Source organism: Arabidopsis thaliana, chromosome 4, assembly GCF_000001735.4.
Source record: "Arabidopsis thaliana chromosome 4, partial sequence".
Classification (NCBI taxonomy): domain Eukaryota; kingdom Viridiplantae; phylum Streptophyta; class Magnoliopsida; order Brassicales; family Brassicaceae; genus Arabidopsis; species Arabidopsis thaliana.
The window spans coordinates 7,139,333-7,154,466 of record NC_003075.7 but is presented as its reverse complement, the minus strand read 5'-3'; the positions used below and the strand labels follow the sequence as shown (position 1 = coordinate 7,154,466).

At 32.8% G+C, this 15,134-nt stretch overlaps 4 protein-coding genes across 19 annotated transcripts; 2 read left to right on the top strand and 2 right to left on the bottom strand.

Moving 5' to 3' along the window:
• The first annotated feature begins 785 nt into the window (after window positions 1-785).
• On the top strand, window positions 786-4,564 carry AT4G11900 (S-locus lectin protein kinase family protein). Of its 10 annotated transcripts, NM_001340750.1 has the most exons (9): window positions 806-880; window positions 1,037-2,293; window positions 2,360-2,494; window positions 2,572-2,726; window positions 2,850-3,060; window positions 3,170-3,407; window positions 3,525-3,580; window positions 3,687-3,837; window positions 3,936-4,496. In NM_001340750.1, the coding sequence occupies exons 2-7, from the start codon at window positions 1,132-1,134 to the stop codon at window positions 3,544-3,546; spliced, it is 1,923 nt and encodes a 640-aa protein (NP_001329086.1). In that variant the 5' UTR covers window positions 806-880; window positions 1,037-1,131; the 3' UTR covers window positions 3,547-3,580; window positions 3,687-3,837; window positions 3,936-4,496. The 10 variants fall into 10 exon arrangements, with proteins under 10 accessions (NP_192927.5, NP_001329090.1, NP_001329093.1 ...); NM_001340748.1 differs by having other exon boundaries at window positions 792-2,293; window positions 3,936-4,518; NM_001340751.1 differs by lacking the exon at window positions 3,525-3,580.
• Window positions 4,525-6,602, bottom strand: ARCK1 (Protein kinase superfamily protein). Of its 4 annotated transcripts, none has more exons than NM_202807.3 (6): window positions 6,129-6,343; window positions 5,940-6,037; window positions 5,642-5,852; window positions 5,313-5,550; window positions 5,081-5,219; window positions 4,542-5,003 (listed from the first exon to the last, which is right to left on the bottom strand). In NM_202807.3, exons 1-6 carry the CDS (start codon window positions 6,196-6,198, stop codon window positions 4,695-4,697), a joined length of 1,065 nt encoding a protein of 354 aa, NP_974536.1. In that variant the 5' UTR covers window positions 6,199-6,343; the 3' UTR covers window positions 4,542-4,694. The 4 variants fall into 4 exon arrangements, with proteins under 4 accessions (NP_001319908.1, NP_974536.1, NP_192926.1 ...); NM_117259.4 differs by having other exon boundaries at window positions 4,546-5,003; window positions 5,940-6,031; window positions 6,129-6,602; NM_179031.2 differs by having other exon boundaries at window positions 4,546-5,003; window positions 5,940-6,028; window positions 6,129-6,219.
• A 473-nt stretch (window positions 6,603-7,075) lies between these two features.
• Window positions 7,076-11,545, bottom strand: AGL14 (AGAMOUS-like 14). 4 transcript variants are annotated; one of them, NM_117258.5, is made up of 9 exons: window positions 11,250-11,352; window positions 10,771-10,974; window positions 8,752-8,830; window positions 8,399-8,460; window positions 8,196-8,295; window positions 7,789-7,830; window positions 7,634-7,675; window positions 7,205-7,514; window positions 7,076-7,146 (listed from the first exon to the last, which is right to left on the bottom strand). In NM_117258.5, exons 2-8 carry the CDS (start codon window positions 10,953-10,955, stop codon window positions 7,359-7,361), a joined length of 666 nt encoding a protein of 221 aa, NP_192925.1. In that variant the 5' UTR covers window positions 10,956-10,974; window positions 11,250-11,352; the 3' UTR covers window positions 7,076-7,146; window positions 7,205-7,358. The 4 variants fall into 4 exon arrangements, with proteins under 4 accessions (NP_192925.1, NP_001319907.1, NP_001329520.1 ...); NM_001340739.1 differs by having other exon boundaries at window positions 7,076-7,514; window positions 11,250-11,545; NM_001340741.1 differs by having other exon boundaries at window positions 7,076-7,514; window positions 7,634-7,830; window positions 11,250-11,545.
• Window positions 11,546-13,747: 2,202 nt separating this feature from the next.
• AT4G11870 (uncharacterized protein) lies at window positions 13,748-14,108 on the top strand (the record flags this gene model as incomplete). Its single annotated transcript, NM_117257.2, has 1 exon — window positions 13,748-14,108. One exon carries the CDS (start codon window positions 13,748-13,750, stop codon window positions 13,970-13,972), a length of 225 nt encoding a protein of 74 aa, NP_192924.1. The 3' UTR covers window positions 13,973-14,108.
• Window positions 14,109-15,134: the final 1,026 nt, after the last annotated feature.

Here is a 15,134-nt window from a genome sequence, read left to right as displayed (position 1 = left end):
ACCCCCTTTTAAGTAGCCAATCAAAATTTCTTATGTAATCTAATTAAATTTACTAAAACAAATACTATAATCTAAATAAAAACTATAATCTTAACCATTGTTTTATAAATCCAAACCGACATCTAATTTTATTTCATTATAAAAATTAAACCACTACTCAATCTACTCTTTTATAAATCTAAAATGATATATAATTCGTTTAATTTTAATATCTAAATCCTGATTAACCTCATTTATAAATCCAAATAGACATATAAACCTTAATTACTTTTTTTATAAACCCAAACCAGACCAACATATAATTTTGTTTAATTATAAAATCTAAACTTATCATTTTTTGATAACTCTAAACTAACATATAAATTTGTTTAGTTGTAAAATCTAAATTTAATCTTTATTTATAAACCCAAACCGACATATAGTTTTCTTTAATTGTAAAAATCTAAACGCTAATACTCGTTTATAAACCCATGCGGAATGTACTTAAGCTTAAAAGTATACATATTTTTTTATTTTTTTATTTTAATTTATTTTATCTTTTTATTTTTATTTTAATTTATTTTTAATTCCGTGGCATATTGTTAAAATTTTTTTGGCTATGAGTGAATAAGAATTTGTTGAGAAAATAACAAGGGGACATATCATCTATATCAAATTATCCTTTAATCGAGATTTTTATTATCCCATTTATTTCCCTGAAATTTGGAAGTTTGCTCTTGACTTACGCTGCTAGTGAGTTGACTCGAGGGTCAAGAAGACTCTTTCATTATGTAATTATGTTACATAAACCTCTTTTATCTTCAAACTATCGTGTGGTGTAGAAACGTGGAGACCTGCAAGAACAACTTGTTATTCATCTACTCTGTAGTCTAGTTGACTCGTGAGCCAAGAAGACTCTTTCTGTCTTTTATTTTCAAAACAAACATGCAGATTTGCAAGAAGAATGTGTTTTTATTATACTACGGAGTGTTGGTGTTCTTGTCTTTTCAAGTTTCTTCTTCAACTGACACTATTTCTACCAATCAACCTCTTTCAGGATTTGAGACCATTGTTTCCAGCGGTGATATATTCGAACTCGGTCTCTTCACCCCAACTCCAGATACTTATGATCATAGAAACTACTACATAGGAATGTGGTACAGGCACGTCTCTCCACAGACTATTGTTTGGGTCGCAAACCGAGAATCTCCTCTTGGAGGGGATGCTTCTACTTACTTATTAAAGATCTTAGATGGAAACTTAATTCTCCATGATAATATCAGCGCCACCCGTAAATCTCATACGGAGGGGACATCTCGGAGATCCCCTCAAAAGATCTCAGAAGGAAACTTACTTTTCCATGAAACAGTTTGGTCGACCGGTGTTAACTCTAGTATGAGCAAGGATGTTCAAGCTGTTCTGTTTGATAGTGGTAATCTAGTATTGAGAGATGGGCCTAATTCTTCTGCAGCTGTGTTGTGGCAGAGTTTTGATCATCCCTCGGATACTTGGCTTCCTGGCGGTAAAATCAGATTAGGAAGCCAACTTTTCACTTCTTGGGAGAGCTTGATAGATCCATCACCGGGTCGATACTCTCTCGAGTTTGACCCTAAACTACACTCACTCGTCACGGTTTGGAATAGATCAAAGTCATATTGGTCCAGTGGGCCATTGTATGATTGGCTTCAAAGTTTCAAGGGATTTCCAGAATTGCAAGGTACTAAGTTGAGTTTCACATTGAATATGGATGAGTCTTACATCACCTTTTCAGTAGATCCCCAGAGCAGATATCGTTTGGTCATGGGTGTTTCGGGGCAGTTCATGCTGCAAGTTTGGCACGTTGACTTACAGTCGTGGCGTGTGATATTGTCTCAACCTGATAATAGATGTGACGTTTATAACAGTTGTGGATCATTTGGGATTTGCAATGAAAACCGAGAGCCTCCCCCATGTAGATGTGTTCCTGGTTTCAAACGAGAATTTTCCCAAGGATCTGATGACTCGAATGATTACTCTGGTGGTTGTAAAAGGGAAACATACCTTCATTGTTATAAGCGAAATGACGAGTTTCTTCCTATTGAAAACATGAAATTAGCCACTGATCCAACAACAGCATCGGTCTTGACATCCGGGACTTTTAGGACGTGTGCCTCACGTTGCGTAGCTGATTGTTCTTGCCAAGCGTACGCAAATGATGGAAACAAGTGTTTGGTGTGGACAAAAGATGCTTTCAATCTGCAACAACTCGATGCAAATAAGGGACACACATTCTTTCTTAGACTTGCATCTTCAAACATCTCAACTGCAAACAACCGTGAGTATTTTCACTAACAAATAAACGAATGCGTTGAGATATCTCTAAACTCATTTTTCTACTCAGGAAAAACAGAACATTCTAAAGGCAAAAGCATTGTGTTACCACTTGTACTAGCATCACTTGTAGCAACTGCTGCATGTTTCGTTGGTTTGTATTGTTGCATTTCTTCAAGAATAAGAAGAAAAAAGAAACAAAGAGGTGAGATCGGTTTTAGCTTTTTGCATAATCACTATACAAGATTTCTCACTAGTTTCTGAAACACGAATTATACGCAGACGAAAAACATAGCAGAGAGCTATTAGAAGGTGGCCTAATTGATGATGCTGGAGAAAATATGTGTTACCTAAATCTACATGACATAATGGTTGCAACAAATTCTTTCTCTAGGAAAAAAAAGTTAGGAGAAGGTGGTTTTGGTCCAGTCTACAAGGTATTAATTAAACAATACAATTAATACTGAGCTTGTAAGTTTGTTTGGCTAAAGGTTTAAACAAAGTAGCTAGTTTGAATATCATCATCGTTACAATCTTACTATAGAAACTTTGATGGGCAGGGAAAGCTACCAAATGGGATGGAAGTGGCAATCAAAAGGCTTTCAAAAAAATCAAGTCAAGGTCTGACAGAGTTCAAGAATGAAGTTGTTCTGATCATAAAGCTTCAACACAAGAACTTGGTGAGGCTTTTAGGGTATTGTGTTGAAGGCGATGAGAAGCTCCTAATTTATGAGTACATGTCGAATAAGAGCCTTGATGGTTTACTCTTTGGTGAGTGGTGAATATAACTATCCAAAACTACTACATTTGAATTTGAAATATAAATAATTGACTTCTTAACGTTCTGTTTTTGGGCACACATATATATATATCTATATAGATTCTTTAAAGTCTAGGGAATTGGATTGGGAGACACGTATGAAAATAGTAAATGGGACGACAAGAGGACTTCAATATCTGCATGAGTACTCACGTCTCAGGATCATTCACCGAGATCTTAAGGCAAGCAATATTCTACTTGACGATGAGATGAATCCTAAGATCTCAGATTTTGGAACCGCAAGGATTTTTGGTTGCAAGCAAATCGATGATAGCACCCAAAGAATCGTCGGGACATTGTAAGTGTACATCTCGTATAGTTAGTTATGTATCCACTTGTTTCAAACACTAAAATGTTGAGTTTAAGTTTATGTTTCTCAGTATTATAACACACATACTTTTTTTTTCATTCCTAGTGTCTTTGCAACTTATTTATGAATGATGTTTGAAAAAACTAAAACATTGTGCTGAGGTAAGTACATAATTTTTACATGTCAATGCAAAGGAAAAAACAATCACTACCTATATGTATTTACATTAGAATCTTTGGATTAAATTTCATAAGCGGTTAATTTCAGCGGCTATATGTCACCGGAATATGCATTAGGTGGAGTGATTTCAGAGAAATCGGATATATACAGCTTTGGAGTGTTGTTATTGGAGATCATATCGGGTAAAAAGGCGACAAGGTTTGTTCATAACGACCAAAAACACAGCCTTATTGCTTATGTAAGTGTTTCTATAGTTCAATATCATTTATCTACCATATATAAAAACGTAACTTACCTTAGATCAATCCCAAACTATATGTTGTTGATCATCTTCAGGAATGGGAATCTTGGTGTGAAACAAAAGGTGTAAGCATTATAGATGAACCAATGTGTTGTTCGTATTCTTTAGAAGAAGCGATGCGGTGCATTCATATCGCACTTCTTTGTGTTCAAGATCATCCTAAAGATAGACCCATGATTTCACAAATCGTTTATATGTTGAGCAACGATAACACTCTTCCGATTCCGAAACAACCAACTTTCTCAAACGTGTTGAACGGGGATCAACAGCTAGACTACGTATTCTCCATAAACGAAGCAACGCAAACAGAACTGGAAGCGCGATGAACATTAACAATACTTGGTAAAAATGTTGCTATATCCCCTGAATTATTATTATTTTTTATTTTTTTTTAATACCAGGAGGTTCTGGGCCGAAGCCTGTAATCTTCCAGGCCCGAAACCACAACATGTAATATTAGTTTCGTTTCAAGTGTCACTCGAACCGGCGACCTATAAGCTTCGTGTAGGGTTTTTACCAATTGAGCTAACGACACTTGGTTATCCCCTGATTTATTAGATAAGAGTATTTACTTAAACTGCTTATGTGATGCTGAGAGTGTTCTTTAAAATATTTTATTCTTTGTCATTTGAAAACAAAGTAATCAAATAATTGTTGAATCGTCCTAAATGGTCTTACTGGATTTGGGCACAAAAAGAAGAAGACAATAGCAAATTACGACTTGAACTTATCAACCAACAATTCTTTTCATCATAAACTCTCGTCAGTCTAATAAAACAGAGCACTCAATCTCCTTAACGTGAAGATATGGGTGACGTGACAGAGCTGTGACCAGGAGATAAAGATGGCGACCAGGGCCAATTTGTTTCTTCCTCTACAAGAAATCTATTACCAAATGTTGGATCAGGTAAAGGAGTAGAGAAACAACTAAACCAATGCAGAACTTTATCAATATTCGGCCTTCTCTCAGCATTCTCATCCACACATAGCAAAGCAATGTGAATGTATCTCAAGATTTCGCTTATCGAATATTCTCTTTCTTCTTCCCTCATCACTTCATGGATCACATCTATGGCTTCTCCTCTGTTCCAGCATCTCCTAACCTAAAAGAAGACAATTCATACGATTAAGGAACCACTTAATTACCATCATACAAACTTTTACTTAAATATAAACTCACATATTTGATTAGAGAGTCTCCGTCCACACTCCAAGCCTTCCTTCTGCTAATGATCGTCAAGATTGTAACTCCAAAGGCATAAACGTCAGATTTGACGGAAACACGTCCGCTTCGTATGTACTCCGGATCTAAATACCCTCTGTTGATAATCAAAAAATGTTTTATACATCACACTCTAAACATCTTCAAAACATTTACCCTCAAGCATGTTAAATCACAAAACTTCACTTACACGGTACCGACAATTTCAGTTGTTTCAGCTGCGTTTTCACCTTGTTGCATCGTCCTCGCCAATTCAAATCCCACTATTTTCGGTTTCAAATCTGAATCCAATAGAATGTTTCCAGGTTTAATGTCGCGGTGAACGACCCATAACCCGGATTCTTCATGAAGGTAACGTAGCCCTCGAGCTATGCCATCAATAATGTTTCGGCACATCTCCCAATTTAGCTGAGCAGCTCTGTGTGGGTCTGTAACACATTACCACAATGACTAATGATGAGAACTTGATACTAGACTAGATTGTATTTGGAAAGGGTACTCTGTTTTAAACTGTCTAACCGAGTATAAAACAATCGAGGCTTGAGTTAGGCATGAACTCGTAAACAAGACCATGTTGGTCTCGTTTAGTGCAGAAACCAAGAAGATTGATCAGATTCTTGTGTTTAAGCTTAGACAAAATAATAAGTTCGTTATGAAACTGTCTCTCAGTTCTAATTGAACTTGTAGACAAAATCTTGACTGCTATTTCTTGTCCATTTTGAAGCCTACCCTGAAAATGATTTAAAAGGATGTTTTAATTACAATTTCTTACCATACACTAAAAACGAACCAACGTACGAAACCACTAAAAACAAACCTTGTAAACAAAACCAAATCCGCCACGACCAACCAGTTCTGAGAAATCATTTGTTGCAGCTTTAATGGTGTCCAAGTCGAATTCGAAAACTGCTGTATCTAGTAGAGACAAGTAGAATTAAACATAGTTTTGTGTGTTTTGTAACAGATGTGAGGAAAAGGTTTGAGAAGAAGAAACATGAATACTTACAGCTTATAAACTCAGTAGACTTCTTCTTTCTACGTCGGAAAACGGTATCGAGAAGCGAAGTAACGGCCATAGCAAAGATGAAGACGAAGACAGTGTCTCTGAATTTGCTTCAAACAAGTATTTAATCCAAGAAAAAAGAAGAACTTATTAGACAAGTTATTTAATTTCTTCAACGGTTGACTTCGTTGATATTGTTAGAGTCCACTATGTTGACCTTGACTTCTACTATTCATTTTGGATATTTTGGCTTCTTCATTTGTTCTTGCATTGTTTTTAATACGTAACAATTAACTTATTCTGAATATTGATATTATATAGTTTGGTATTGAAAATCAAATTATATTTCAACTAAAATGAAAATGAAAAATATATTATTTAGAAGTTTACTTTGTTTTGTTTTATTTGTATGTAGGTTCAATAAATAACAAAAAATAAATAGATATTACATAAAACATAGAAGATATTAGGTCTGTTGTTATAATAAACATATATATATATATATATATATATATATATATAACCATAGAATTCTACCATTTTTTTTTGTTTGTCACAAAGAATTCTACTTCAAGATGATGTTCTTGGAAGGAACGGAACTGAATTTTCAGCTACTTAGAAATTTCGAACCAAACCAACCACGTCACGTAAATGACACGCTGACAAAGACCGATCATAGAAAGCCAACGATTTTTGGGTCTAGACCAAGTGTAAAAGGACTTTAAGAGGTCGGTGCAATGCAACTTTTCCCGAGTTCAAAAGACCATACCTCTACTAGGATTCAAAAATCTTTCCAACTGACCCATTATTCGTATATAAATCATACATCATCTTCATGTCTAGCATGAAACATGGAGATCTTATCCGCAAAGCCATTATAGGGAACCGACCTAGCTACGCACCCGGATTTGTTTTCACTCTCCAAGAACTTGTCCCGAACATATAATATATCGATCAAATTAGTTATATTCTAAACAATTATTTTTAAAAAGATATGAAAAAATTATGTTAAATAAAAAACCTGTTAAACAATTTATTCTGAAATTATTTTAGGATTGCAAAGTTGGGTGAGACGATACAAAAGAAAAAAACAAAAAGAAAAAAAAAGCAAAGCTTAAATGCAGTAATCTTTTTTTTTATGCAACTGCTAAATTCAGTAAGTAACATCAATTTTTCTTCAGGGAAAAAAGTAATTCCCTACATAATATCTATATAAGCATTGTACTATATATGTTAGTTTGAAGGAGGAAACTTTTTGAAGTGTCGAGTCTCAGGAGGTCCAATGAACAAATCAGTCACCACTTCCATTTCATTGTCATCTATATCCAGTTCTGATGTTGATGATGATGATGATATTCTTCCTATTATTCCTCTTCCTTGCATCTCACACTTCATTCACACATTTCCTCAAATTAAAACACACTTTTTGAAAAAAAGCAGATAATTTCATAATAATAGAATGAGAATTGAGAACATAAATCAGCCCGTAAGTTAATATTAATTTGTACCTTCTCCATCAGCATTTTATTTTCTGCAATGAGGTTCCTCTCCTAAAATATTGACAATAAACCATGAAATATGGTTTAACCGTTTAATTATGGGAAATATGATTAGTACCTGACCAATACATTTGTACTAAATTAATAAAAAAGCTACATGTTACCTTTTCTTTTAATTTCTCAGTTTCTTCTCGTAATAACTGGTACTGAAATTAAGGAATTAAATAGCTAAATTAGTTGGTAAAAGACTCATTAAAGATAACATATAAGGTGATGACAAAAAAGAAGAAGAAGATAACATATAAGTCTTTTCTCAACACATATGCATGCATGCATGCATGCCTCCAAGTGTGTGTGTGTGTGTGTGTGTGTGTGTATGTGTGTATTTGGAGTGTTTATAGGATGATCCCATGTTTATATTGTTTACATAATCAACTCATTTGTGATAATCGAACCAGGCGGCCACCACGTCATTGTCATAAATCTCGATGAAACAATAACCATATGATAAGAGTGAAGATTTTATTTTAAAACTAAGAAATGATCACATATACAATAATCTAGAAGTTACCTTTTTGGCTCTTATTTTCATTAAGCTTCTGTCCAACTGGTTCTCCAATTGTTGTAACTCTTCTATAGAAGATGCGTCAAGTCCTTCTCCCATCATTTTTCTGCAAATGTATATATTTTTTAAACATATGGTAAATAGACGCTTACAATGTAAACGTTACATTCATAACAAAATATTCGTATAAGTATTTTGAGTTCAAAAACCGTGTCGAAATCTCCAAATGTTCGATCTTTCTCGCCAAGCCATAGGTTTCGTCCTTCGATTGCTGTCAACAAGGTTTGATCATGAGAAATGCAAAACATATTTTCTTAACCAAAATTGTAAGTACAAATATTAATATAAAAAATTATCACCCATGTTCGATAAATAAAGCATACACTTTAGCATGTATATTAATTTTTTAAAAGTGGTACACCAAAGGATCTACACCATAAAATTGTACTAGATATTGATATAGAATTTCTTTTTACTTGAGCTCTGGATAAGTATATTTTTAGCAAATGTATATATATGAAAATAACCATGATAAACTAACAATTCTATGAAGTTTGGTTACCTGTGAATTATCATTTCTCTTATGGTTAGACCCGAGATCTTGTATTCGCTTTTGATATCTTTCTACTGTTTTAGGTATACTGAAATTAAAATTTCAAAAATCAAATCAGTATATCAAAAACAAAAACAAGTCAAATTAAAGGAAATAATTAAGAAGCAAATGTCTAAGCTAGATTTCTCACAATTTAATGATAATGCTTATAGTATTGTGATCTAATAAAAATTGTATCAATCTTCTGCTGATCTTTTGGATTTATAATGAAGTAAGAATATCAATAACTAAAACATAATATATAAATGTTGCAATCTGAGTTAAAGATATCTTCTAGTCATGTGGATATGGCTTAATTAAGTAATTAAAAACTGATTAACAGGTAAATACAGTATGTGTAAACAACACCTATAGTTAGTTTTGATTTTTAACCCTCTTGGCTTGCTTCAAAAAAAAAACTAAAATATCATTCTTTTTTTTTGTCTAATAAAGTACGTACATGTAATTAAATAACCACATAGTAAACATACAAAATAATTTATAACTATACAAAATATAACAAATAGAGAAATCATAAAAAGAATCAACATAGTCTGATCTAGACACATGCTAATGACACCTTCACTGTCATCACTCATCACTCATCACTCATCACTCAGATAAAGAGGCCTTTGTAATTGTACTATTTGGGTGAAAAGTGTGTCAAATGCTTCTTTGTTACCTCAATATTGAATAAACATACATAAATCCTAAATGTACATAGGTGCATGCATCCACATATACACACATTCAAAATGGTATAGTGACGATTTTGAAAAGAAAAAGCGTTAGTATTTTTCTATTTTTGGTTTGAAAATTCCTCTTTGCCCAAGAGTAAAAAAGAGAAGTAATTTTACAAAACAGAAATAAATTAAAAGAAACGTTGGTCAGCTATTTATTGACGGGTACATGTACATATAAAAAATAATTAAAATTCAAAAGGTACATAAATTTTTCTTTGATCACCATTTTGATCTTGTATTACGTGGTGGTCGACAATAATAAATCTATATCATAATCATACATACCTGTTAATGTAGTTACGTACGTACATATATATAAAAATGAAATATGTTTAGAAATTATGTACATATAAATCTATATCATAATTATACATGCATATATAATGCAATACTTAGCTTCCTATGAAATCAAAACACTCAAATCTCATCAGTATTATTAGTGTGACACCATTATTTCAAATTACAAAATATATAACCAAATTCATGCATATATGTGAAAATGAGCAGTCTAATCCCAATGTTTTAGAAAACAAAACTTTTCAAGTACATCAATACAGTAGTAATTAAGTGCTTGTATATAGTATATACAGTATATGTATATGTGTGTGTGTCAGTGTGTATAAGTTCTTCCTACATTATTAAAATACACAAGAAAAAATATAATAGGGAAACACACCTCTAAAGAAGGAAATATTGTTTTTTCTAAATCTGGTTAAATATGAACCAAGTAAAAATGGAATCTATCTCATATGAGAATTTATTGCCTAATTTGAGTAAGAAGACTGTACTCAAACTTAGTGCTACATGTGTGTGTCGAATAGCATTTCAAGGTTAGCTCTTCTTTGTCAAAAATGTTTTATTTTTTACTGGAATTTTCTGTTAGTTGTCCAAACTCCAAACTATATCTCATCATGTATTTACACACCTTTGCTCTTTTGATTTTGCAATTCCAAGGAAAAACATTGACCCATGTGCGAACCACGTTTCAATCTCGAATCCTGACTTTCTATTTCTGATCTATCTGATTTTTCTTTCTCTCTAAAATTAAGGATCTTTCTTAACAAAAATAATAATAAAAATTAAAGATCTTCGTTTAAACACATAAAACAACCAATATCAATCAAATCTAGACCACAATTTTAATGGATTTCGTTAAATATTTTATAGAGAAACCCGATCATGATACAACGGATCAATCAGTATATAGTAAATATATAAAAATACATAAAACTTATGTAGATTATACCTGGAGGAGCTAGAGAACTCATAGAGTTTGCCTCTAGGAGAGAAGATGATTAGGGCAACTTCAGCATCACAAAGGACTGATAATTCAAAAGCTTTCTTCAAAAGTCCATTTCTTCTTTTTGAGAAAGTCACTTGCCTGCTCGTTGCGTTCTCTATCCTCTTCATCTCTGTCTTTCCCCTCACCATTCTTCTAATTTAATTAACCCTAATCAACAACAGTATTTTGATTTTCCACTCTTCCCATAAGATATTAAATGAAAAAATTTAATTTCAGTAAAGTAAATTATCCATGAGAGGAAATTAGATGGGAGCAATTATTTAATTATATATATATATATATATATATATATATATATATAGACATATTTCTTACTACAAGAACAGCAAACATGAGAACAAGAACAATCTCCACCTTCTACTAAAAATAGAGAAGAGATCAATCAGAAATTGAGGACATATATAGTTGAGAAAAAAGATTACCCCCTTTGTTTTTATGTATGCTTTTGATTGATTTGTGTCTCTAAGAGAACGATGAGGGAGAGAGTAGAAAGAGAGAGAGTCTTTGGAAAGAGTCGGCAAGATTGAAATGGAGAATTCTTGGAAACCCTAAATTTATGAAATCAGGAGCCAATAACAAAAAAGACGTAAGAATTTTTTATATATTATTCTTCTATATCCATGAACTGATAATAAATAGTTTGGCTGTGTTTGGGGTTTTATATATTTTATCTTTAGCCATTTTTTTTCTCTCTATACCTATAATAGTCTATAATCCTAGACCAAAGTGCTTAATTAAAGTACATGCGTATCGTTAATTATAGAAAAAGCATTACAAGATATCCATTCTTCTTTTGGTAAATTTTTTTATATTATAAGGGCAAAAATTATTGGTGGAGAATATATTCCTATGTCATAATTATTTTATTTGTTATATGAAATTTTGTCATCCGTGGCGTTGCATATAATTACTCTATATATATAGATAAAGTAATAGACATTATTACGATCAACCTGTTTTCAACAACAAATGTAGATGTATATAAACGAAGTGATTATATTTAAACTTAGAAGTAGGGTAATACTACCAATTTACGTCATCACGTACCTCATCACCGTAAATTAAAAAAAAAAGTAGATTATAAAAGGATGACCAAAAAAAAAAAAGTAGATTAAAAAAGCTTAGCCGTTGAGATCATGACACGTGCCATTATTACCGACAACTTATAGATCCGGTGTCCGTCAAAGTGAGTTAAGCAAATGCACTTAAAGACAGGCAGCAACTCTGTCGGTTGCCAGCTCCTCTCGGACAAGAATCTTCACACTCTCCGTTTGATCTCCGTTACCAAAAACCACTTGAGGAATTCCTTTTTTTTTTTTTTTTGGAAAATATTTCATGAAAATTGACTATAAATTTTATGAAATAACATTAACGGTAAGAACATTGAGATCGAATTTGAAGGTAACTAATTTAGTTGGCATGAATAAAATATATTTAATATTCATTTCTATTACACTTTTGCTGGTATAATTTCTATATATGTTCATCAACGTTTGGATGTGCATATATGTGACCATGTCTGAGTCTAACTCTGTCCCAATCATAATTAGTTTTAGTTTTGCCTTGACATATAACTTTCTTATACATAGAGCTGAAAATGTACTTATTATATATGTAGTGTAGTCATGAATGGTGGTAACATACATTTAGCTAATTTTTTGCGGTGTACATATAGACTGCAATTTCATAGTTGTAATATTATCAATAATTCGTATACGTATACAGAATTATCAATACTAGCACTATTTATTTGTGGTCATAAAACCGTTTTCACAATACTTGTGGATTGTAAAACATAAACATATTCTCGATGGAGATGTCGTACGTCCACAAAACACCGAGCTAGCTCGGTTGCAAAAACCAAGCCATTTTGTAAACACAAGTCTATATATCATACAAATTAAGTCGGTAGAATTAGTCACAAAATGTGAGAAAAGCATGATTTTGTAAAACACAATTCTATCATTTCATACAAAGAAAAAGTCATACATATATATGCATTGAATTCCAAATTTAAATTTCTTACTATTTCTGACATATATATGAATCTGCATTTAGATGTCTATTGGTACGAGTTTTATTATAACAAAACCACACTCTTCCGATGACAAAGCGATAAAACAATGCTGCGTATTATGACTTCCGTACGACTTCACATGGTCACGCCATTCTCTCTTCTTTATTTGCGCTCATGGCCACTCCTTATTTGGTGCATTTCTAATTTCTCTACCCACTCCCTCATTTTTACTTTATTCTTCTCTTTTTTGCCCAAATTTATCATTTTTATATCTGTAATTATTGTTCTACTAGCACTTAGCAGGTGCTTAGCCACTATTGGATGCCTTAATTTTTTCAATTAATTAGCATTTATTCTGATTCATCTTTTTAAATCTCGATACAGGTGTTGCACGCTGTGAGGACCACAAGCATTAGCCAAAATATATACTGTATTAAAGTGTTGTTATATATTGTTTCTTTCTCATAATTATTTAGAATTTTGGAAATTGGTATGTGCATATGTATTACAAGCGAACGGATCTAATTTTTACTTGCTTCGTTTTCTTATGTGAACATATCCCAAATTTCAGTTGTAAACTTAAGTCGTTGTTGTTATTATTTTTTTGTTTGTTAAGGGTTGTTATTATTTTTAATGAGATATTATTATTGTTAATTTTTCCACTTTATCGAGTCAGCAAGCCTTATTTCGAACTTCGTGTAAGAGGTTACTGTGGCTTTGGACCACTATGCCATATGTGATTAATGAATGAGTCTTTTTTTTAATGTCTACTGTATACATCTTATTTTTCAATTAAAGAAAGCGTTAGTGTAAGAAAAAATTTATAACATATTTACAGTAAATAATTAAGAAAATAACACTATATATGTATCAATTAACTAACTAATCTAAAGGGTTTATTAAATGATTATAGGTGGTGGCGGTGACTCTGGCGACTGCAGCGGCTCCGGCGACGGCGGTGACTTCGGTGATGGCTCCGGCGACGGCGGCGACTCCGGCGCGACGGTGATTCCAGCGGTGACTCCAACAACGACGGTGGTTCCAGCGATAACTTCGGCGACAACGACGGTGACAGCTCCGACGATGGCAGTGACTCCAGTGACAATGGGAACCCCAACAATGGAGTAATGGCTCAGGTGATGGCATTCATTCCGGTAAGGACGGTAACGGCGGCAGTGGCGGCAGCGGCGGCGGTGACGTCGAAGGTGGCGGCAGTGGCAGCAGCAACAGTGGTGGTGGTGGTGATAATTATTGTGGGGGTGAGGACAAACTTGTAATATTATATATTACATAATTATTATAGTGTAAGTTTTTTGCAATAGATTAGTTTCTTAATTAATAAGTTTTTTTTAGGTTATACATGCAAATTTCGCTTATAAAAATAAAATGATCAAAAAGAAAAGAAAAGAATGAATTAGATATAATGAATACTGAGAACAAACGAAGATATATGAACAAAAAAGTTAAAAATGTTAAGTTTTATGGTTTCTAATTCGAAACTAGTTAACAATGAATAAAGAGATTTATATTTTTTATACACTAGTCAAGTCTATTCTATATTTTTAATGTGGAATTTTTTCTATACGCTTCTTGGAAATAATGTTTTTCTAGTTATTTCGACAGAATTTAGTTTTTTTTTGAACTATTAATTAGTAAAGATGACCAGACCACTTTCCGGACTGGATTAGTGAATCATGTGTTTTTGGACTCTGATACCATGTTAAGTTTTATTGGTTTTTAACTCAAAATTAATTGACAATAAATGGAAAGGTCTATATCTCTTATATACAACTCAAATCTATTAGATTGTGCGGTTTCAACTCAAAACTAATTGACAATAAGTGGAAAAACTCATAACTTATATATATACCACTTAAAATTATACTCAACTTCTAATGTGGAACAATATTCCTAATATGCCTCATTGAGATCGATGGTTTTTCTAGCCATTGATCACGATATATTTGGTATAGATCGATGGACCAACTACTAAACCGGACCGATGTGTATTGGGTTGAATATCGGCTGACTCAAAATGATGCAAAAGCCATATGCCTCGAAGTTTTATAATTGGATTTCATCATCTATACGCGTGATAGTATAACAATTAGGTTTCAAATGGCCTGTTGGGCTTTTAACTATTCAATTACAGCCCATATATATAGTCAACATTAAAAATACCAACACATTGTCATTGACATGTTTGTACAAGCGTGGTCAAACAGAAATGATGTTATTCTGCTGCTTCATCAATTTATCTCCCTTGTGAATTGAGATTGATGGTTATAAT